General features: G+C 37.0%; 1 protein-coding gene across 1 annotated transcript; it reads right to left on the bottom strand.

The window, feature by feature from the left end:
* Positions 1-1,485: 1,485 nt before the first annotated feature.
* LOC129889271 (uncharacterized) lies at positions 1,486-25,485 on the bottom strand. The gene is made up of 22 exons (XM_055964502.1): positions 24,274-25,485; positions 18,558-18,673; positions 17,984-18,189; positions 16,589-16,708; positions 15,196-15,324; positions 14,982-15,107; positions 14,465-14,520; positions 14,277-14,376; positions 14,059-14,176; positions 13,458-13,667; positions 9,215-9,548; positions 7,554-7,647; positions 7,225-7,333; positions 6,545-6,816; positions 6,316-6,443; positions 5,769-6,003; positions 4,852-5,040; positions 4,462-4,751; positions 3,673-3,874; positions 3,352-3,594; positions 2,081-2,160; positions 1,486-1,975 (listed from the first exon to the last, which is right to left on the bottom strand). The coding sequence occupies exons 1-22, from the start codon at positions 25,089-25,091 to the stop codon at positions 1,828-1,830; spliced, it is 4,323 nt and encodes a 1,440-aa protein (XP_055820477.1). The 5' UTR covers positions 25,092-25,485; the 3' UTR covers positions 1,486-1,827.
* Positions 25,486-25,802: the final 317 nt, after the last annotated feature.

The raw sequence follows: 25,802 nt of genomic DNA, 5'->3' as shown, positions 1-25,802 counted from the left end.
TTCTTTCAACTGAAGTATGACAGGATCTTGGTCTTGCTTTTCTTTCACCCCTGCCACCAAAGATGATGCAGCCCCATTTTGAACATTAACTCCACCTTCACTAGACTCCTCAAGCTGGACTCCTAATCAGGCTAATCTATGCACTTCTTTAGCTAATTCTTTCTTTCCTTCCTCAACATGGGAATGCTACGTATAGACAACCTGCTAAGAGCATCAACAACAACATTAGCTTTACCTGGGTGATAGAGAATGCTCATGTCATAATCCTTGAGCAACTCTAGTCATCTCCTCCGCCTTAGGTTGAGCTCTTTTTGACTAAAGACATCTCCTCCGCAACTCTAGTATCTAATGTTATATATTGAAAACTAGCAAGTCCCGTCAGAACACCAAAAAAATTAAAAATAAATGGATCTACAATCAGGTTTGATATTTGTGTTTAATGATTGAATTTATTAGTTATCGATTTTAAATTTACTAATTCACTACCTAATAAGATATCGATTGATTCGGTTTGAATTATTGATAAGTTATTAGTCGGCTTATCAAGTAATCAACAAAGCCAATTAAGAAAGAGTAAAGTGTCAAAAACACATCTAAACTATCTTTTTTTTTGAGTTTCATAACTAAACTATTGGGAGTATAAGTATTATACCTAAACTATGACTTATTAGTTTGAGAAACACATCTCTCTTTTTTATTACACTCTCTTGATGCTGTGAGTACTATACTCTCTTTTATTTTTTTTTAAAATTATCACATGATACTCCACATGGACAAAACAGTCCACCTTGACAAAAATTAAATAAATTATTAGAGAAACTGTATTACACACACCATTGAGGTGTATTTCTCAAAGCGATAGTTTATATGTGAAACTAAAAAAAAAAGATAATTTAAATGTGTTTTTAACACTTCACTCAAAAAATTCATAGTTGAATCTCCTTACGTGAAGCAAATAGGGCGAAAACATAAGGCACGAGGTGAGAATGCCTAACACCATAAGTAGAATTTTCTAGTAAGTAGCGAGAAAACTATATCACATAGGTACACAAACGTTCCAATTCCAATCCAGTCACATATATCCCAAACAAAGAAATCTCACAACAATTTGCTCCACCTCTTCCCAATTGCATCATTTTTTAGTCGCATGACTGAATCTGGACAAGATGTTTGATGGAGGGAAATTTTCAACAAAGTTCTAAACTAATATATATATAACAAAGGGTAACTATACTTAAAAGGGTTAAATGGTTTATCCAATAAGAAGATCAAGTAATACATACCCCCAAACCACCCATTAATCCGCTATCCCAATACCAATAAACCTAATTTGCCTCATTTTGGAAGAAATGTTTTCACCATTGCAACAAAGCAACATCTCTTATTTTGAAGATGTAAAAAGGTTGGTCTATTATTTTGCACTTGTATTCAGAAAATCATGCATGCAGGTAGAAAAAAGGTACCAAAGTGAGAGGCAACAAAATTAAGGTAGGAAAGCACATCTTATTGACTAATAAACTAATGAACATCACCCTTAAGATTACATTAGAATTTCCAGAAGAGGGAGGGATCTCTTGGATATTTACAGTGAAGAAACACAACTGCACAACCAAAAGTGGGGGGTGTTACACAATGAATGCCTCTTTCAGTATTTCTATCTACTCTTTCAACTTTCTTCTGTTTTCTACCCAATTCCTTTCTACATCTGTGACAATTCACTATCTAAACGACTATAAAAAGGCAAAAAATGGGTGATGCAGAAAATTCAAAATGAACCCAGAAAAAAGATGGGTGTTAGCGGGAATATGTTCCTCCTCAGCTTCAGAATTATGATTGCCAAAACAGTTCAAAGTCATTGCTATACAATGACCTGTCTTGAATCTCTAGATTAGCAACATGCCAATTTATGAGCTGCAATTGGATAAATTTACACAGAACCAGTGCGAAAGGAAATATCCACCACTCACTTTCATCCCTGCAAGAACAAAAGGCGTTGATTGACAGAGCCATGCAAAGTTTCACAACAGTACGAAATTAAATAAATTTCAGATAAACATTGGACAAACTTCAGAATGCTTACATGTTCCATGGCTGGAAGTAAGGAAGCTTCCTGCTTGACTGGGTGCTATAGTGGACATATCCACAGATAAATGCAACGATCTGGTATGAAATTGATGATATACAGTGTAAGTAGGCATAACCCGAAAACTGTTGGCTAACTAAAAGTTATTAACACCCTCGGTGAATGGTTTAGACAGTGAGGGGTTGTTTGTAGGATGCATTAGTAAAAATAATGCATGCATTAACTTGTGTATTACTAACATCTTGTTTGGTACACTTTTTCAACCTATCATTAGTTATACACTCTATTTGGTATTATGCTATGTATAACTAATACATGACAAATCATGGTATTAGCAATGCATGCATTAGTATAGTAGTTAAAGATCCGATTGTCCCTATACATTTTCCACATCCTTTCCACCGTATTTGTGGAGGGTTTTTTTTAAACAATATTTATTTAGAAATTATGTAATGCATGCTATTTTAAACAAAACCAAACAGTGCATAAGAAGTAATCTCAGCATTACTAATACACTCTATTCAACACTATTCTTGTACACTCCTACCAAATGACCCCTGAATGGTCCTAATCTGTCAATACAAAAGATCAGAACTTCTCGTGAAAAAAGAATCAGAGATGCAACTCAGCCATCTCAGCGGATCAGTAAACATCCCAAGTAATTTTTGACACACTGAGACATATTTTGACTTAGACAGGGTATTGCCTGAGTGCCAAAAATGTGCACTGTTAAAGCAGAATGGTTCTTCATCAAACAACCTTTTTATGGTTGTAGATTATGTAACTAATATTCTGATAATAATATACGTCGAGGAAGTGGACACTATCTTTGAGATAAACCAAAGAGAGGATAACATTCAAATTTGGTAGAGGAAGTAGTTCCAAGTGATCCCATTCAGAAGTATACAAAGATCATAACTTCAAACTAATTGACACTTTATCAGGGGAAAATCCTAACAGATGAAAAGAACAGAAATAGACTAAGCCTATTACAAGAGAAAATGTAAAGTCCTATACTAGGGATGATTTTATATCAAACATCAGCAATATTGCATCTTTCCCTCCATCAATCATTCCCAGAATATGACACATTAAGTAAAGAGGAAAGGGAAGGCAGAATATAAGGACCATTTAAAGAATGCTGACCATTTCGGGGCCCTATAAAAGGTATATAAGTTGGGAAAGAAACATATAGATTGCTAAAACAAGTTTGCAACAGGCATAATTACTCTTTTTCTTTTTATGGGTAAAGGGTAAAGGTTACTTACAACATTAATCAGGGATGTAACGTTCCACAAAGCATATACACGTGCAAGACCAGCAGAACGCCTTTGCCCATGACTGAAGAGAGCATTAAAACCAGCAGGAAATGGAAGTAATATCCCAAGAGGTAAAACAAACAAAACCAGAAAGACATCTGCCAAGGAAATCGAATACAGCTGGAGCAAAGTAAGCAGCACTAAACTAAAATCGCCCAGCAGCAATATCGAAATGACCAAACCAACAAGATCCTGCAACATTAATAAAATGTCCTCAGTATTGAAACTTAAAGGCCATCCTCCAAAAGATGCAGAGAGAGTGGGGCAGACCTGATGACCAACAGGTTTAGTGTTATGGATTAGAAAAGAGAGAACATAAAACAGATCTCTTTTCTCCTTGAGCATCTTTAAACTGTCAATGTCTAAAATCCCACCGTAAAACTTTCGCTTTACAGTGCCTTTGTCATGCCCCCTTAAAATTGATTCATCTCTCAGATAGCCCGCAGGATTCTGCCCGTCTATGCTGCCATCACTGCAAACAATGAAACAAATAGATTAATTAGGCCCTTGCAGTGTGGGGGAGCCAAATGAAGGGAATGATGTGAAATCAATATTGACACCTTCCCTCACGTTAAAAGGTAAAACTGTTAGGGGCCTAGTCCAAATAGCAAAAATGGCAGACACTGGTACAGATAATGTTCAAGGATGCAATAGCTATGAATTGCTCTTCTTTTCTAGCAAGACTCCAATTCCAGAGGGACATTGCATATTATTAAGAAATGCTTTAACTTGCAGACATGAACTAATTAATCTAGGATTTTCAGATGATTAAAACCCCTGCCCTCTTTTGCCATTCCCCTCCCACCCCTTCTTCAGTGACCACAATCCATATAGAAATTTCACAATAAATGACAGCAACTGCCAGTAATACGAACAATGCATATATGATTCGTACATATTTATATGTATTCATGACTTGAATAAAAGACACAGAGACAAGTGGAACGATGGGAAGTATGGGAGTTAAGACGGTGGAATGTCAAAATGGAGGGGAGTGGAGACAAAAGGCAGGAGAAACCAAATAGAGTATCTGAAGGGAACTCTAAGTGCACACCATACCATGATAGTTGTTCACTTCTGGAACCTTCATCAAGATCTTCAAAAGGCAGTAGTCCAGTTTCTTCTTCGATAACACACACCAAAAGTCCAAAATGAGTATAGCTGTCAGTTGTTGCTTGGAACGACGCCAGATCTATGCGGATACCATAGATCCTTAAAGCAGGATTGGCAAAAGTCTCAAGCCATCTAAGCACTGGGAGAAACATTGTCCTAAGGCAACCTCGGCGTACCAAACGCAACTGAGCATTCAAACCAGCCACAAGACGGTACCATGTAGTAGGAGGAATGGACTGAAAAAAATTGCATATCTTAAATACAAATTGATTAAAGCATCGGGAAATCCATACTTCTGTCCCTAAATTCCTTTTTTATTTTCAGTGGATGACTAACCTGACTCATCAGACTGGTGATAACATTATCATTATTCAAAGAGAGAGGAGCCATATAACTTCCATCACCACCAAATAGAAGAGACATCGGAAACCTCTGGTGAAGACTAGGAGGCAGATCACTTCGCTTCTCATCACCGCCAAGAAAAAAGTCCACATATGCTAGCATTAGATCAGGTGTTGCTGCTACCTACAACATGGAAACCTATAAGGTAAGGTTGAGAAGTCATTCTCGAACCATATGCTTCAGTAAAACTTGCTTTTGGGACTCTACTCATAAGATCAGATAAAAACAGGGGAAAACAACACTTAAACCTTTTTGCAACTGTAAAAGAAAATCTTCATTGATATATTAAGAAAAAGTTCAATTCAACATCTGACATATCCAGGTAACATATATGTTAACACCTTTAGAAACTGTTGAATATGGCTGAAAAACAAAATTAAGATGGAAGTCTTTACATTTTATGAAGAAATAGACGGTGGAAAACTGAAGAGGCGGTAGATGAAATCAAATTTGAGTTATAGTACGCAGATGGAAGTAATACAAGTTAAAAGGCACACATCAGTATGGCTTTTAAACTAACAATAAGTAGAACTATGCCACAATAGAGATGCTGTTTTTCCTGTTCAACATGACATAGTTGTCCTCTTAAAACCCTGACAGAATGAAGATGCTGTAGTTTCAAACTTAACAAAATGACTATGCCACTTTATTGATGAATAAATAAAGCTCCACTAGAAAAGACCCAAGAGACTTCCACCTGCATAAAACAAGCATGCACAAAGCCGGAGTACAAAAAATGGAGTTTGAACAGCAAATAATAGAAGCAAAATTGCACATATTCTAGCTTCTAAATGTGCTTAAACACAAAATTATGGTAAATCATACTTGATCAAAGTCCAGTATAATCTAACCTTCAGCCCCTCATAAAGAGCACGTGATCGACAAGAACGTAAGCAAGCGTGATCATATTCTGACCGAACAAATTCACGAAGACGTTGTAACTTCATTCTACGCCGCCATTGCTGCCATGACCATGCAAGAGGATACATAAGGATACAAAGAATGCTGTGCACTGCTCCTTCCCACCATTGGTAGGCAGCAATAGTATTAATCTCATCCACAAATGTGTTGAAGGCACCCTCATATCTGGCAGACAAATACAGAACCACTGAATAGCAATTTCCCAGTTTGTAATTTATTCTTTAAAGAAGATAGATTCAAATCCCAAATTTTAGGAAAAACAAATTAAAAACAAGAACCACCAAGGGAAAATGGAGGCAGAAAGTGATGCATCTATCCTCTTCCCTCGTTTTCCTTCTGAAGTAATGCAAGAGAAAACTTGAAAAGAGCCTATCCGAAGAAAGACTTTGATGAAACATGTGTAACAGTCGAAGCAGGACACTCTAAGCAAAAGAGTAAACTGAAGATACCAGGACAATAAAAAAGAAATCCTCTTACACGACTTCTTTTATTTGCTGGGGAGGAGAATGAGACAGATGCCAAGGTTCACTGAATGTATTCGGACCCAATAAGTACAATCTATAGACATGGCTTTGTGACTCCTCAACCCTGTTTGTTTCCAAAACCTGAAAGAAAGACAATGCCAAGTTTCACCTGAGCTAGGAAAAATGTATACAATCTAATACAGTGCATTGTTGTATGTCAGCAAGCAAGACATCGGACAAACCTCATTCAGTGACTCCAGAAACGGAAATGAGTGATCAATTTGAGAACCCTGTTGTGTGGGAGCAGGACCAGGTGATTCATCGACACCAACAAACTTCATCCGAGCTACACTAAGAACCAAGGCTAACAAAATGAGAAGACCAAAAAGGAGAAAAACAAACAGCCAAGGCCCTCCAAATGTGTAGATTAGTTCTTCAAGAGCTGTATAACAATGAGGCATATGGTATCTCTCTGAAACACATTGATAAGGACAAGGACATTCCGTAACACCACCTATTACAAGGAAAGATGAATCAACCTTATCAGCAGAGAAACTGTGTAGAGAACAAACTTTCACAAATTTTGAAACAACACAATAAGCAAAAAAAAACATGTCCACAATGCAGGAAAAACAGAGATATACAAGTTAATTTCAATGATAAGATGTTCTGTATGTTACTTATCGATCAACTAGTAGACTTGCATGAAGAAAGAGATTAAACACTGCGGAGTACTTATTTAAAAGTAGACTGAACACCAAGTGTCTTGACAGATTCATTTCTTATATTCTTTAAACGAACCCCCACCCCCCAAAAAGCATCTACATTCGGGGAAAGTAAATCATATCTGGCCTCTTTATTTCCTCCATTATACGGTGAAAGCCTTTGCAGTTTGCTATAAACATCTCATCATTTGTCATACCTCGAACAGAAATATAAACAGCTCGATGTGGGAGCTCATCATGTGGGCATGAAATACAAAGGGCTTTATCAGATCCTGTGACATTCTTGAAAGTACCAAGTGGGCATTCCTGTATAGACACAACAGAGGAATTCCAATAAAACAAGAAAAAATCACAGATCCAGTCACTTCTGAATTCAGGGAAGGAAAAATAGAAACACAGTTGGAAAAGGCAACAGGCTGATGTTATGAAAAAAGAAACAACCACCCCCTCCCTCCAGGAAATTCTTTATTTGACCTTCTCTCAAGCTGAAACAACGAAAAACTTATAGATATTATTTGGCACTTACCGCACAGAAAATCCCATAAAGCCCTTTTGGACACGGCTTTCCAGACAAAGTTCCACTTCCACCAACACCACCTTGCTCTCCACCCAATCCACCCCTGAGGAAACAGCACACATGACAAAAATACAACAAACATAAACTCCTGGAACCATTATTAAAGTGATAAGTCAACAAATGTACTGGATTAGTAATTGATTTGAAGGCTCGTTAAAGATCTCTCCTGAGGCTCATCAAGCATCACTCACCTCCAGCATAACTTATTTACAATAATTTAAGAAACTTCCCGAACAAAAAGAGCACATTAACAATAATCAAAATATATTGATGAAATATTCTGTGTTATCTACTTGCTAACTGCTCCTGACACTATATAGCTATAACCAAATAAAAAGATTGCTTTCTAAAAGATAAAAGCTATGACTATTTTATTCTCTGTATATTTCAAATATTGTTATCAGAGGAACAATTGGTTAATTCAACTGAAGAAGATTTAATAACTTAAGATAAGGAGAGTAACAACAACAACATACCTAGTGAAATCCCACAAGTAGGGTCTGGGAAGGGTAAGATGTAAGCAGGCCTTACCACTATCTCATGGAAAAATAAGGAGAGTACTTTTAAGAATTTCAACGCACATGTGAGATACACAAAGAAGCCACAGTGGAGTCTTTGTAATGCTTTTAATTAAATGAGCACTGTCAGTCATGGAAATCTTAAATACATTCAGAGTACAAATGTATCAACACTTGGAAAACTTCTATCCAGTCACTTTCTCCAAAAAAAAGATAAAATAATCCAGTCTCTAGCAGCCTAGTGTTATCTCCCATTTAGCTGGATCTTAGACCGAAGACTTAATATTTGGATATTTGAAGCAGCAAAATTGCACTTGAGGTTCTGAAGTAGATCTAGCCATTAGGCTCACTTGACAAATTACTAATAGATGCAACTAATAAACTTAAATCACTAAGGGGCCGTTTGGTACATATATTAATAACGCAGGGATTAGCAACGCGTGGATTAGTAATGCAAGGATTATTTTTTATCAAGTGTTTGGTTCATTGCTTCCCACCTAATCTTATGTTTGATTTAAAACTCTACAAAAAGCTTCTTTCCAATTATACTCTTGAATTATTATGGGATTTTCTATTTCATGTAAAAGTCTACAAAAAGCTTCTTGTTCTTTTATGTTCAGAAAAGTGTATTAAGTACTTATACATTACCTTATAGTTTATCAAAAGGCTAAAGAACTTTGCAACGGAAGGTAAGATGGAATTATTATAAGATTAAATAACTGCAGAAAGTGCAACATAAAATTGATAATAACATCTGCAATACTGACACACAAGCACTTTATGCATTATGAATCTATAATCTTTTCCTTTTGATGTATAGCTACACATCTACAGGTTACACCCTTGTAAGGAACTTCTTTAAGAAGTGTTATTGCAAGAATGATAAGAATGTCACAAGCAAAAGTAGCATTGAGGTACTTGGTGTTCCGTGAAAGATCAAAATAGGTTATATCAAAAATATAAATAAGTCCAGAATACTGTAAACTCCTGATGTAATTACTACTAAAATACACTATTGGTGTATTTCGTCTATAAAATGTTAACTTTCTCAAAAAAAAAATTAGCAATATGTTGTTTCATATCAGCACAAACCTTGTATGGATGCTTCCATTAACAGTTGCTATAGGTTGATACACATCTCCAGTAGAAATTTCTGACCAGTCAAAGTGTATCCGTCCACCACCTCCACCTCCACCACCACTGGAACTGCTAGTACCTCCAATGCTTGACATGATGCCAGATTCACCAAGATGCAGTGATTTCAAAAATAATAGAATACTTCCACCGGATCCACCTCCAGGCCCTATGTACTGACCTCTAGTTAGATAACCTTTCTTCCCGAAGCTTTCTTCAAAGCTGTCCCCGTCAGAGACAACTTTGCCTTTAACCGACAAAGACATAAGGGGATGCTCCCATGAACCTATCACTGCATTCGGATGGCAACATAAAAATAAGACAGACAGAAGACAAATTAACACAATATCCAAAGATGGCTTACGAGAAAGCATTAAAAACCATAATAGTTATTCATCGCAAATAGTCACACAATAGCATGTAACTGGACTTCATTCAATGTGTAAAGCACCAGGATAACACTCACACCAGAACTGATATAGCTAAGACGAATTATAGGCACTCAAGCAAAAACCTGCACTTGATACTGGCTTTAAATAAGTAAAAGCACACAGAAGTTGACAGGTTCGAGAACTTGTTGCAAATGTAATATTTTCTCTTGAAATATTTGAAAAAAGAGTATATATCACATAACAAGGTTCGTTTACTTGTCCATTAAAGCTCAAGTTTGAAAAAATCAGCAGAGCTTAAAGAACCGAAGTGAGCTTAGGAGAACAATCTATAACTATTTTTAAAGCTCTTTTATCTGTCTAGTCAAGCTTTCCGCCTGAAGTAAATTTGCTAGGTCCAAGATGGTTGGTTTGGAACAATCCAATGGATCACCTGATCCATGCTCTCTTCCCTCGTCAAAGAGGGACAATCAATCATTTTATCAAACAAAAGTACTTAGAGCCTGTTTGGATTGGCTTTTGACGTATAAGCCAAAAGCCATAAGTTAGAAATTCTAACTTATGACTTTTGTCTTCTTTGTTTTACCATTTTAGCTTAAACCCAAGTGCTTATAAGCAATTTTTAAATTTACCCAAACACTTCAAAAGTGCTTAAAAGCACTTAAAATAAGCCAATCCAAACTGTCTCTTAGACCTTAGTGGAGGAAGCAATTACAAGTTTGAGATTGGAGAGGATCAGCAATGAAAGGAAGGCAACATGGAACATGACCACCTTGTCTCTATTGGAGTATATGGAACGAGAGAGTGAGTAGAAAGCACTAAAAGATTTTTTTTATTTCACTTGTACTTTGGTGTAAGGAGAAGATTTTTTGTATTGTTTATTGGGAAAACTTGGTGGAAGGCAATTGTCTCAACCAGAGTCACGCGCGCATCTTGTTCTTACTTTTCAACACCGACTTGGTGCTTATTAATGGAACTTTTTGATTTATAAAAAAATGTATTTGGACCTTAAATGGAGAAGTGAAGAAAAAGAGGAAGAGCACAATGGAAGAAATAGCATTAGATTCGGATATAATTATTGCCATGTTTGAAGAACGTGAAGACCCTAGATCTTCAATCAAGGAACAGCCAACTATGACTCGATCCTAACCTAGTTGGGCCAACCACACAAATCATCTGTAACTATTACTTAATTAAAAGGAGGAATAATTACCAGTGTCACATGTACAACACTCGAGGAAAGATGTGGACCAATTGTTACAAGTCACTTTTGGTTGCTAGTCAATTATGGTGGACGGTACTGAGTCTGATTGGAATACGTGCATCACACACTACAGTAAAGGATGTTATGTTCAGCTGGGTTTTCTGATAAAGGATTAGAAGATGTAGAAGCATATGACAAAACAACCTTTGACTAATATGTGGTACTTAAAAGGAAGCTTGGGGAAGTGTGGAAAATGATTTTGTACTGACCATCAGTCTCCTGTAACTACTTAAATTTTGGTGCACCAATGAGTTATGTATTAGTATTTAGTATATATAATTGTGTATTATTTGTAAAGAACCATAGAGGGGGAATTTGAATGACATATCTCTCCTTCAAAATTTAATTAATTGTTGTGATCGATTCATCCAATAAAATCTGATTTTTGGATCAAAACACGACGAATGCAGAGTTGATCTGTCTGACCTCTATCGAATGTAAGACTCGCTATAGATGCGACAAAAAGAAGTGGGACTAGGGGTGACATTGTTATAATGTGGGACAAAAGGGAATGAGAGATCCGTTATAAAGTGAACTGCTTTGCTTGGCTTCTGGTTAAGTAGCATTGACACATGAGAATTTGAATAAGAGAGGAGTTCATCTACGTTCTAGATGGGTATTATGTGGGGAACAGGCGGAGACAATCAACCATACTTTTTACATCGTATGTGGACAGACCAGTTGTGGAAGATATTCGTTTATCTGAGGAGGACTAAATGGGTGAGGCCAGGGAAATTAAAAGGACTGCTAAATTGCCGGAACAAGAATGGCAATGCAGGCAAAAAGGAAGGAAGATGAAAGATTGTCCCTGCATGCGTTTAGTGGACAGTGTGGAGAGAAAGGAATAGGAGATGTTTTGAAGACAAGCAGAGCAACTACACTCAATGTGGAGCAGGGTGATTAAACTGAAGTATGGAGAGATGGATTCATGGGTCACCTAGGAAGCAACCAACCTCTATGGTGTTACTGTTTGGAGATCAATTAGGAACTGGTGGCCTTTCCTAAGGAATCATACTACTATAACAGTACACAATGGTATCAGGACAGGATTCTGGAAAGATAGATGGCTTGGTAATAGTAGTTTGTCAGAGATCGTCCCAGACATCTTTGACTTAGCACTACATAAAGATGGAACAGTGGCTGAAATGTGGTCTCCCCAAGGATGGGATCTATCTCTCAGAAGGAACTTAAATGACTGGGAAATCTGTAGACTAGTTGAGTTATTTAATAGGTTGGAATCATTTCAAGGTTTGAAGGAAGGGGAGGATTGCCTTTGGTGGACAGAGCACAACAAAGGAAGATACAAAGTGAACTCCAGTTACAAGGTCATAAACAGGGCTCCACCAACCCTCAATTGGCCTTGGAGACAAATCTGGAAAGCCAAAATTCCACTCAAGGCGGCATGTTTCACTTAGCTGCTAGCAAAGGAGGCAGTACTAACACATGAGAATCTAAGGAAAAGAGAACATTCTAGTGACACTGTTGTTTATGCGGGGAAGCAGCTGAGACAGTTAGACATTTGTTCTTACATTGTAAATCACTGATCAACTGTGGAAGATTTTCATCAATCTCAGAGGCATTCAATGAACAATGCCTAGCAAGATTGTTGACACTCTCTCAAGTTGGAAGGAAAAAGGAATTGGGGCAAAGAACAAAAGTTATTGGAGGACCATTCCAGCATGCATCTGGTGGACCATTTGGAGAGAAAGGAATGCTAGAAGCTTTGAGGATAGAAGTAGATCCCTACAAATGATCAAAACAGATTGTATTCTGTTGTTATGTTTTTGGTGTACAAAGAGTTCCCCTATAGGTGCAAAAGCAATCCTAGAAGTATTAGAATCATGATAGGCTTGCTGTTTTTGTTCTTACACTTTCATACTTTTTTGTAAAGGAGTTTTCAGTACTACCTAAGTACTGGTTTATAATAAAAATTGTTACCTTCTCAAAAAAAAAAAAGACAAGCAGAGCAACTTACAGGAGTTTAAAATGAATTGTTTAGTTCTGTTTTATTTTTGGTGTAAATAGAAATTAATAACTCACAGAAGATATTTTTTATGTTTTAGACTATTCATACGAACAATAGATAGTTGTTTAAGCTGTAAGCTGTAATACTTTTGAAGGGGGACTACATATTTTGATGTAGTATACCTGGTAGATATATAGACTAACTGTTACCATTCTAAAAAAATGAAAAAATAAATTTAAAAAAGTGGCATTTAAAACTGTTGCAGCTTAACATTTAAATTTCTGCATTACAAAGCATACATTGCACTTTTGCACTTCCGCCCATGGCATGCCATGATAACGATTCTACTGCATATGGAGGACACTTCAAGCCATATGAAGAATTTTCCACTTTTAATACAAATCAGTACGGCAATAGATGTTTATGCAATTTGTTTCAATTACCGATCATAATTTATCATCCGTTTGCAGGTAGTTCACTTCTCATATACAGAAACATCAGATGTTTAAATTATGAGAAAGCTACAACAGGGAAGAAAGTGGAAGTTGGGGAATATAGTCAAGAAGACAAACTCAAACTTACCAAGAACACCACCACCAGAAGTTGATCCAGCTAGGCTACTATTCCCACTTCCACTGCCGGGTTCACATGGCACATTGGGATTTCCATATGTGATGCCACCCCCAATGCAGCTTCCATTATAATATCCATATCCACCTTCACCACCATGACCAGCACCACTACCAAGACCATTGCTCAGAACTTTACCTTGGCCTACTCCCCCATTGCAGCCTGTGGAGATGACAAAATGGAATAGGTGAAACAGTGGGGTTAAATGTTACATTTAGAGAAAGATTAAGTAAATTATTGTAGTTTGATTTGTTTGACGGATTAATAATTGAAATTTGCATCTAAATTTTGGGCATTTTTATATAAGGTAAAGTTGAACCTTTCTTTAACAAAGGAATTGAACTCTCAAAGCATTGAGTGGTATATATCACTACTATTTCTCAGGCTTATCATACATTTTGAATATCCTAAAGATGGAAGAGTGCAACATTTGATCTGAGCAATCACTAAACCCTGCCTAAAGAAAGCCTATAGATATTAAAAACAAGGGGGTGACATAAAAAAACTTAAGATGGTCACATCAAATATAAACTGAAGGAAATTAAGATCAGACCCATTCCGGATGTGCTAATAATTCCATGAGGTTGCACATCTATAGTCCTTGCTCTGTGGAAATGAACAACAGATCCTTCTATGAGGCCTTCCACAAGGATATCTTCAACTCGACAGATCTGCAGATAAAGTAAGTATTAGAGTTGCACAAGTGTAATGTACAATCAATGCACACATTATATACAGACTTCTGTTTTGGTACTGGGCAGATAATGGCACCTGTAAAGTGAAGGACAGTGAAGAGTTCACGTTGCAGTCTTCAGGGGGGTGGAGCAATTCAAAGGGACAACCTGGACTATCACAGTTCAACTTTGGTTTCCTACCAAGCACCAAATATCCCATTAGCAAATCAAAGAAGCATCTTGGGTAAGAAAGAATAGGGGAACAAGGAGTAATAGGGAACTCACACAGCATCAGCTGTAGCATTTCGTGAAGGACCACGCAAAACCGATCCTGGCCCAATCTACATGCAGTAAGAGAAAAGTAGGCAAGAAATTAGGAGATATTATATATATATATATAACAAAACTACATATGAAGTTTTGGAACTGGAGTACCAAGCTCCTCAGGTCTCAGGAGCCAAGGCAGAACATAGACCAGGTAAAAACCTAAGCAAAGCCTATGCTCAGTTACCACCTTGCAAGTGAGACAAGTGGAACACTAACAGCAGATACACATACGATGCGTAGACTATGGGCATACATTATCATGAATCAGATATTCACAGAAAGGTGCCGGGGGGAAGGAATTACTAACTGCGATGCAAAAATCAATATACTGATATCAGAACACACAAAAAAAATCAAGCGAGGAGGAAAAATCAAGTGTGTCTAGTGAAAGCAAGTATGGAACCAGTTAGAAATCTATTGCACATCGCCTGCAAAGAACAGAAACAATAGGATACAGAACAAGATTTATGCTCACATTGACACTGTAAAACAAAGACAGTACTAGTCTTTGAGCTTCAATAGCATCTCCTGGTCCAGATAAATTCAGCAACCCTTGTCCATGAACTCCAAGATTTGCATTCGAACGAATTTGAGATGACTCCTGCATAAGATGGCATTTGGAAGACATCTCAAATGAACAAATGCACGAAGACAACAAAGAAAAACAGGAAACAGAAAAGAAAGAGCACCTTAAGAACAATCAGGTTACTAGCCTCCACCATTGTTGTCTCAACATTTTGATCACCACCACCATCAATTACCATTTGTGAATTCCACATCAGAAACATTTTGACAGACATTCTTAGTGCTCCAAAAACCTGAAAAAACCAAGTCAGATAACATCACTGCAAAAACTTCAGAACTACATTAATACAAGACATGGCATTGGGGACAACGAGTACAAGAGCTGCAATTGAACCATGCCTCTAGTCTTCTAGAAGCACAGTAGAGAGTTTAAGCCAAAGAAACCAAAAGTAAGTATAAAACCATACAAGCGAAACTAAGGCTGGATAAAGTTGGTATAAGAGTATATAACATGATGAGAACAGAAGCAGCAATTTAGACCAGACATCATCATTGAATAAAGTTCCAATTTCTCTTTCATCTCAATAAATAATTATGAGAACTCTTCCCAAAAAAGATTTTTGATGAAGAACTCCTCCCTAGATTCTTAATCATGATAAGAAACATTAATCTACAATTAAATAAGGAACGATATACAGAGGATACCAAGTCATTTGGCTGATTATGACCCCAAAATAATCAACAAGGAAAGCAAAATATAAACTCTCCTTTTGCTCCTAGACATGCAAATAATTTTTTCAATACAGAATAATGGTGCTGGACCACAGTTTTAAAACTGGTGCCGCACATAGCACAAAATCCAGAGCTGTTGTGATACGTGATAGCTTTTGGCATCTGTAGCAAAAGGAGAGTCACTTTTAAGTTTTAAGTACAAGAAGCAAAGATACAGCAGTGTGAAAAGCTGGTACCAAAGCCAAAGAAGCCTGTTTCAGTCAATTCAGTTGTGCTTACCCCTGGAGCCTCTCTTCATTTAAAATTATTTTATGCTTTTATATTACAGCATCAGAAAATGTAAGACTCAAGGCTTTATGGTTAATGGTTAGTTAAGCTGTTATTAGGATATATTACAATACAACAGCGAGGAGGCCTGATGGTCAGCTAAGCTGTTATTTCAACTTTCATGTGTAGCTTTAGGGAACACATGCACGGTTGCACAATCTTCTGATATAGCTGCAATCATCTAAAAAGTGTCTACTTTCTGCAATAAAACAGGCACCCCACAATATGTAATTGAATGTGTTGATGTTTCCAGTGGTCAATGCAAGTAAATGCATCAAAATAAGAACAGCTAGAAATTGATTCAAGTAGAGGCACAAGCTAGATTGTAACAGTGAGAGTTTACCAAGACACTTGTAAAAGAAAAATAGATGTGGAAAAGAGTGTACAATTGGAACATTCCATGAGCACTTCGATATAACCAAAAAAATTGGCTTGAGGGGGCACTACAATGGTATGACACAACAAAATATGTACTTGCAAGGAGATTCTACCGCTTACCTTAATTACAGAATCACTCATCAAAAGCTCTTCTGCCAATAACTCAAACTCTGACATCGCGTAACGTGCCAGCCCAAAGCTCAGTGTTCCATGACACAAAAGGCTAATTTGACCTTGGACCTATATGAGAGAGATAAAATACTCATAACCGGAAAAAAAAGGCAGAGGTGCAAACAGAAGGCAGCTGGAGAACCACTATGATGCAATATGCTAGCAAAGTTTCAGAAGGCATTCATGAGGTCACCTCAAGGTTAAAACAAACACCTTCACTTATTTGGCTTTTCAAGGAGCAAAAGTAAATGGATTATTTAGGCTTCAGAATTAACAAAAATCTTCAATTAAAAGGGGTGTTATAAAGATAATGTTAATAAAGACGCCTGTATTACTGAAAAAACAAAAAAGAATTGGAGTCTTTTGTATCAGTTTAATTCTTTGAGAACACTTGGACCCCCATTCCTCTTGGGATTTTTTCTTTGCTATCTTTAAAATATTCCTTTCACATGTAAGGAAATCAAGTTCTTTTAGATGAAAAGAAGTTAGATGTCAAGCGGAACTTAAACCTTTTCAGCTTCAATGCCCATCCTGTAACACAATCTAGAAATACCATGAGTTCCATAATTTGGAACATAACTCAATTTCGAAATTTATCTGACAATGCATCAGGTTATCTGTACAACTTAAAAGAATTGGTAAAGCATCAGTAGAAAAAAATTGAGGAAACCAGAACAATCCTTTTTCTCCAATCTAAAACCCGTTTGTAGAAAAACAAAGAAAACAAGTTAAAGAAGCCTAATCTAGGAAACATAGAGTGGAGCCATAAGCACTAAAGAACAAAGCAAGATTAAGCATTAATTGCAAAACGATGCAGCAATCATTGAGAAACATATGTAATATCCTGAGGGCAAGAGTTTGATGTGCATAATATAGAACAAAAGAGTAGGACGGGACTATATTTCTTGAGAATAAACAGAAAAACTTCTTTTTTGATAATAGAAACAACAGAACTTCTTACCAAGACTCAGGGAAAATTAATTCTCTATGATGCTTCCTTCACTCAATAGATTTATGACAGATAAGTTCAACTAATTGAGGTACACATATAGTTACTTTTTTTTTTGATTTGCACCGGGTGTCTGAGTCTCTTAGAGCCTCGACTAATCCCGGGGGTGCACAGGCCCTCGGCAAGGATTTTCCCGCAAGTGCACCACGGTTAATTCAGGTTTTACCCAGTCCGATGGCACTCAGAAATTAGTTTGCACCCAGCGGGTTTCGAACTTGAGACCTTGAAAGGGAGCAAACCCCAAGGCTCAAGTCAATTGCCACCAGGCCAACCCCTGAGGGTTACACATATAGTTACTTTCATAAACTGAAAATAGAAAAGAAAGATCCATCAACCTGAACGCGACTCCACAGCAAGGGGACAGAAGCCTTAGCGTGGTTGCGAATATAAACATTTGTCAGAAGTGGCTGGGGAAGATCCAACAAAAGTGTGTCCGTAGAAGTTGATCTATTGTGGTTGTTGACAGTAAGACTGCGGGGAACATTATCATAGAAAGTTCCTGCTGCACCAGCATTTTCTGCGCAACCACGACTGCTTCCTCCTGCAGGCAGAAAACAGAGGTTGCATTGGCTTTAGTACCAGCTGAACAAATGATATAGAAAAATCAAGCATTTTACCTATCGAAAGGCCACAATTATGTACATACTGAAGCACACATGATGAGGTTTATTTACAGGTTTTTCTAGAGTAAATCTTTCATCCAGACGAGAGATCAGGCATGAACCTGCTAAGGGAATAGTTGCTATGCAGAGATAATTGTTTAATTGACCATGTTCAATATAAAATCCAAAGGCATGAGAAGGTCAATTCTCCAAAGCTTGGCTCCCTTGCTCAACTATTTATAGCTCTTCATATAAAAGATGTGTGAAGTAGAAGATCCTTAAACATGCAAGATAAACTTAGCCTTACCATATGCAAAGATTTCTGGTTCATCGTGTCTACTAAAAATATCCACAGAAACTCTTCCACCACCTCCACCAGCAAAACCGTCACCTCCACAAGCACTAATTCTACCAATTCCAGTCCTGCAATTGGTAAAAAAGGAAGGGTTAAATGGCAGTGCAGGCAAAGGCATTTGACTCTTTTTTGCCACTTAAAACATACCAATAACTGGGGTAGGCCATTGTAATAAAATGTCAACAAAGCCACTGTGTTGTTCCAAAGCAGTCCAATATAAGAGAGTACCGCATAGAAAGCACCGAATTAGGTATACACTATGCATGAGAAATATATCTTGATTACAAATGTAAAAGTTCGAGCTAAACCTTTGGTTCGATCCTGTAAACTAAGGAGATACTGCAGATTTAGAAGAGTTCAGAATTTTTATACGTGAGCTACATACCAGGTGGAAAAGAGTTATTTAAAGAAGAAAACCATTGATCCTCTCAAGTTAAGTTGCAGTCGCCTAGTGATGCTTAAGGTTAAAACTGGCCTATTTTATCTGTCATCCAGCTAGGCAAGCTTCATAGCATCTCATCTCCTAGGTACTAATAATAAAAGGTTGAAATTCAATTGTCAAATGAAAGAAGAATTTTTATAGAGTATGTGCTTAGGTTTTCCAGCCATGAACTGTCCCCTTGTTTCTTTCATGTTCCTTTTAGAATTTATTTTTATTTTTTTGAAAAAAAAGGAAGGGAAAAGCAAAGTGAACGCTATCTCCATGGTGCACTATGTTAGGCACTTGGCAATTTAAGAAGAAAATGCAACATTGTTACTCTGTGTTGCATGCGCAAGACCCACTGAAAAAAAGTGGATAGCCTCATTTCCATTGCAGTTTTGCTGCAAAGTTATTTATTTTATACGTTCTACAACAAAGTTATTGTCCCTAGCCATTTTCTACATACTACAGGTGCTCACTGTAACAGTTGGAATGACATTGGCAAGCTAAAGGATGAACAAAATGAACAGAAAGATATGAAAGAGCACCCCCACTGTGTATCTATCGTCTCATACAGAGAGGAATACAAGAACTTAGGAAGGAAATCAGGAATTGAGAATAAATACAAGCGGATATATACATCTATTATTCCGTTTGCTGTTGTGTGTATGGAAGGTCTAGTGTATTATTGTACTAACCTTCTGTCAGTAAAACCACCTTGGTGTATATTACAAAACATATTCATTTTTTTAGCCTATCATCTTTTCTAGAAGCAAAACTCAAACACAGATGATCTAACATCATATATTTTTCTTCTTCATTACTTCAATGGTCATGCACGGCAGCACTCATCCAATCGAAATAGTCCTTCAGTAGAGATGTTCCCATCCACAAGGTCCCCTTCTCCCCGAATTTTACTATAATTTCTGTTCCTATCCTCCCTCTTCTTTTATGGTCATGCACGGCACTACCCATTCTATCAAAATAGTCCTTCAGTAGAGATGTTCCCACCCACAAGTACCCCTTCTCCCAAATTTTACTATAATTTCTGTTCCTATCCTCCCTCTTCTAATAAAAGTGTGGGCTTTAGCGAAGAGAAGTCAACGGAGAAAACAAAAATTAAAAAATGTAATGCGAGAAATGCAAATATAAATACAAACAATAATTATTTAGACAAAAGAAAGGAAATACTATTAAGTCAGCTACATATACGATGTTGTGCCCTTAAAGAGAGAACCCATAGGTGAAGGTGAAGACAGTTGCCTTAGCACCTTGACGTGTACACCAAAGCGGCAATCAAGCAAGTGAAACGTACAACCTCGGCTTCACCGAGCTTCAGGGTTTAAGCCCCTTAACAGAGCCATTAACAACATTGATATTTTAATTTTATTTTGTCAAAGCTTTCTTAGGTGCAGGAACAACTTTTGAGAAAAAAAGATAACTTATTAGGATCTTTTTTGGAGCAAAAGAAACTTGTGAAAAGACGAAGAGAATCAACAAGGAAATAGATCAAGGAGAACAAGAAGATGCAAACATCAAGTGTCACAATCGATGTTCTTTTTCTAATGTGCTGCTATTTTAGAGCCTTTTCTATAATGACTATATCCACTTTGATGTCAAAGTTAATGAAATTGATGCATTCATGAAGACACCTTGGAAATTGATACATTCATGAAGAAAAATATGCCCCTTATGTCCACCGAAGTATTTGATTAGACTAAGTCTGTAACAGTTGTCATCTTCTCCCTTCCCCACTTTTGATGAAAAGGTAAAGATTTAATTATAAAGCACCAAGAAGGATTAGAGAGAGTACATCAGAGGAATCTTCCTCTAACCTTTTTGAAAATATGATTATGTGTTATGAGCACGTTGTGTCGAAAATTTCCATGTAAGAATCTGTAACTCAGTAAAAGAATGTTTGATCCCAATTTCAAAAAATTTGTTGTTCTCACCCACAAGTTCCTCTCTTGTTCATATTAAGTATAATTTTTTTTATTTAAAAAAAACAAGAACCATAATGCTCTTAGAAAAGCTCTGCCCCCAATAAAAGAAAAAAACCAGAATGTTTTTTAGAAGGTTGACAGAAACTAGGCTTCTAAACAGAATTTGCACCAATAATAACCAAAGTGCGAGTATGCATCAAGGACCTGAAAAATATACTTTATTTCTAATGAAGACCTTATTCATATTGCAAGCCCCCAGAGAAATGACTCAACAATAAAGGAAGGCCCGCAGTTTAGAACTAGTGAACCGATAGATGTTGGACTAACTAACCCAATGGAGAGTTCTCGGTCATCAAAAACAAAAATACCTGTTGAATTGCAAGTTGTCATCATAGTATTTCACACCACTCACTACAAATATCTACTTGAGTGCCAAATATAACATGTGAATTTGTTAGAGAAAGAGCATATTTATACATGATTACATAATTTTGGGGTGATGTTTCAGAGGCACATCCATCTCCCACGCTCCCTACATCAATGAATTTACTTCAAAAATCGACAGGGGAAACCTTACTCAAGATATTAGAATACCATCTTATTCAAATAGAAGGCATGAAAACCTAAAACCAAAAGCTTATTCCTGATAGTGAAGGCTACAATAATATTACATTCAGCTAGCTCTCAAAGCCAGCACTGTATTTCTGAAGTTTCAAGTCTAAAGATGCTTGGATTCATTTTTGGAGGCCCTAAGTCTCATATATCCATGTCCAGATCTTTAGGATGCACTTCCTAGATGCCTCAATGACATCAATGAATTGACTTGAATAATTAAACAGCATAAAACAAATCAGAGAATCAGGATGCCATTCAGTTCAAGTAAACATTACAACTTAAGGAAAGAAATCCCACTTTTTAATGGAACATTACCACAAATCATTCTGCTAGTTCACAGAGCCAGCTCCAAGTAGTACATATAAAGCTTCAGTTACTTTTCACATGCATGTGATCATCAGCATTTGATGTATCAATCCTTTATTTGATCTTTCACATCTTTTAAACCCTTCATCATCCCTCCCTTAGTGGAAATCACTACCTTTCTTTGATCCGTGACATCAAGAACCTATGCTACATATTTTCTTCCATTCTTTGTTTCTGTCTGATAGAACAACTTTTGTCTAGTTTCTTTTTGAAAAGTAAACTTTGTTCCCATTCTTATTACATAGAAAAACTACATGAATATATTAGGACCTTTTTTATCACATAGCACATTTATTAAAAGTTGTACTGGCACCAGGGTGATGTTGTATTGGCATGTGCACTACAAAATAAATTCAATTTCTTTAGTACACATGTAAGTAACTACGGAACTATCAAACTTTATATATCATTTTGCATCCATTGTCTTTCACCAAAGATCTAGACTATAGATACATTTGTTCTTGAGCTTCACAATTAACTTCCTTTCTTTCTTTTAAAATTCTCTGGTCTTCCTTCCATATCACCCACCACACTGATGCAGGGTGAGTATTCTAGAAGAAGAATTTAACAAAATCTTATCTCCTCATGCAAGTGAGAGGGTTGTTGAGGGAGGGGGTGTCGGCAATGTGTAGGTTAATATTGTATTTATTGTCTAAAGAAAGACATGAACTTCACGATTCAATCCATATACCTGGCATGAAAAGCCGTCCTTTTGGTATGACGGAGAAATAAGCTGTTGTTTTCAATGTGAAGGTCATATGTAAGAGCTACTGCTCGGTTATCATCGATGGTTCATCATACATAAGCTTTTTTATTAATTCTACAGTTTTGAATAGATCTCTTAGTTTCTTGGGATGCTGCCCACTTAAAAGGACATACTCAAATTTGTTTCCCAATTTGAGTTAGAATGTTGCGTGTTAGAATGTTAAAGAATTAGTGTTAGCATGTAGAATTAAATTAATAGAAGAGTTAAGTCTTAAGAATCATTGTTTTATAAGAATTAAGTCTTAATTAGGAACTTGTCCCTCATCGGAAAAACATCATATATGTCTCATATTTAAGACATATAGAGGGGTAGAGCTTGGACTCCCAGAACAGCCTCCAAGCTTTACCTGTTACCAAATAAAGATGTAGACCTTGCACTCATAAAATATAATCTAGTAATCAATATTTCTCCTCTCATGTTTTCTCATAGTATCTAAGGTCAATATGAAATATTTGAATCTCTGTTTTGTTCGGCGTAAATATTTGAATACCAAACTAGTCAACAGATGAATCTATAAATTACTAGCATGCATAGATAGCAAGGAATCTTTCAAATACCTATGACTTCACAAATATTCATACAATCAAACTTTCATCTCCCTTTTTTTCAATATGCACACTTCCACCAAAACTTCATGAGTAGTCTCTGTCTCGATGGAGAGTATGTGCATGTTGTTCCTAGCACAGCACAGAGGAATTCTTTCTCACCATGAACACCAAGCACAGATGTATCTTATCCTTTCTTCTCACACTGGCTTCTCGCTATATAGGAAAGTCATTAGATAAAATTACTACCTTCCATACGCCACCACAAAGGTTCCCAAGAAGCACACCTCCAACCCTAGTGCATTAATGTAGGTTGATCTACACCTGTTTTTACTTGAGTTAATAGCAAGAAATTTCGCACCTAGAGTATTTTTCTTCTTCTACTTACTGGGCCTCCGTGTTCCTGATGATGTTCATCCAACTCCATCCTCCTAAACCAACTTATTTTGATCCATTCAAGCATGGTTCTTCAAGCCTAATCGCATATATCTAGCTAACATATTTAATGATGTCGAAACAACCATGCAAGCAAGTACAGTCTCGTACTTGCATGAGAAAATTTGGTATAAGCACATTTTACAGTGATATGATACCATGCATTCGCTGAAGATTTTCATTGAAACATGACATAATCATTCACAAAATATCCAGTGCAAGCCAAGGTTCATTGTATGTCATGCTAACTATATGTTGAGGCACCTTTACAAGTGACAAACGCCTTTTGTTTGTCCCTCAAAAACAACTCTATTATCTCCTATCAACTCACAGTCTAACGAGTCATCATCATCCTATAGAAGGAAAGGCATTTCAAACACAAACATATGAACCTACTGAACACTGAGGATTATGGGATTACAAAAATAGCACTATCCAAGAATATCCACATTTCTAGTAACACTACTAATAACATAACAAACTAATAATATGGAGCAAATCAAGGCCACATAGAGATACTGAAATTGAAATTCTAAATATATAGTAACAAAAGGAAATAAAGCAAAAGAAATATTACATCTTATAAGCTTTGATCTGGATGCTACCACCAGAGCCGCCGCCACCTTTGACACCTCCATCACCTCCATCAGCCAACACACTGCCATTCACTTCTAGAAATTTGTCCACCAACAGCATTATTCTTCCACCTCCACCCCCACCGTAGTCCACAGTCTTACTTGTTGTCCCACCTTTACTTCCATAACTCCATGGTATTTGTAATGTGGACCATCCATAAGCATCGCCGCCCCAGACATCCTCCTGTATCTTCTTTTCATCCGTCAAACAACAAGCCCCTCTTCCACCATAACCCCCACCTGCTCCCTCCACTCCTTGTGGTGTCCCACTCGTCTGAGCAGGCGCTGAACCAGCCAACCCAGTGGTATTCACAGCAGAACTATTACTAAACGTAGCACTATCTGCCACCAGCTGGAACGTTCCTGCTAGTATCACAGAATTCTCACCCAAAGTAAAGTTCCCAGTGACATTAATTCCAATTTCGCAACCCAAGAAAGTACAATTTAAGGTAACATTAGGAAGGACATAAAAATTCCCCTTCCCTTCTATATACACACTCTTGGTAATATTAAGATTGGATACAAGCTTGCAAGTTGTATCCAACGACCCAACACCGCCGAGATCATCCTCACATGATACCGACGGCGGGTGCGGCGGCGGAGGTGGTGGCGCCGGTGGGGTATAATCTTGATGGAAAAGAATGAACTCAGACTCTATATCCTCGTCTGAATACCCCGAAATCGCTAAAGGGTTTACGAAAAACACCAAGAAAAGTAGAGTCAAATGAAGTGGGGAGAAGAAAGATAGAGATAAAGCCATTGACTAACAAGAATAGTCATCACATCAGACACTGATAAAGATCGGATTGCATCGCAAAACGAATAAGAGAAAAAACCCACCTCAAAAACTCCGCCCAAACAAAGATTAAGCTTATAATTAGCAAAACCCAGTTGGGTCTTTCGCAAGAAAAGTAGAAAAACAGCTACAAATATAGATAAAAACAGAGTCTTTGAAGAAGAGAAAACCCTAGATTTTTTTTTCTATTTATGATGGAGAATCTCGTGGCAAAAGAGAGGGAGATTAGGAAGAAAAGGGTGTTTAGAGAGAGAGGGGGGAAAGTGGGAGATGAGGTGAGCTAAATGGGAAAAAGGTGAAATGAGAAGGAAGATGAGGGAAAAGAGGGGAGCGTGGGGGAGATGATGGGATTGGGGTTTTTGTTTAATTGGGGAATAGGTAAAAGGTTTGTGAGATTAGGTGGGGGTATTAAGCTTGCCTAAATCTTTACATAATTGTATTTGTACCTTCCCAATTAAATTGGATTTGATAGAAATTATTTTTACTAAATGTCTTTGACTTGTAGTAAAAAAAAAAAAAAATTAAAAATGCTTTCAAGTATTTAAGAAATATCAAGGAAATTCCTATTGTCAAAGAGAGACAGAAAAAGAAGCTAATTTTGCGCTTATATTCTATATCAACTAATAAATACTTTTTTAAAATAACATAAATAAATAATATCATATCAAAATAAAA

This window comes from Solanum dulcamara, chromosome 5 (assembly GCF_947179165.1).
Source record: "Solanum dulcamara chromosome 5, daSolDulc1.2, whole genome shotgun sequence".
Lineage (NCBI taxonomy): Eukaryota > Viridiplantae > Streptophyta > Magnoliopsida > Solanales > Solanaceae > Solanum > Solanum dulcamara.
Note: the sequence above shows the minus strand (reverse complement) of the source record. Positions and strands in the feature narration are given on the sequence as shown.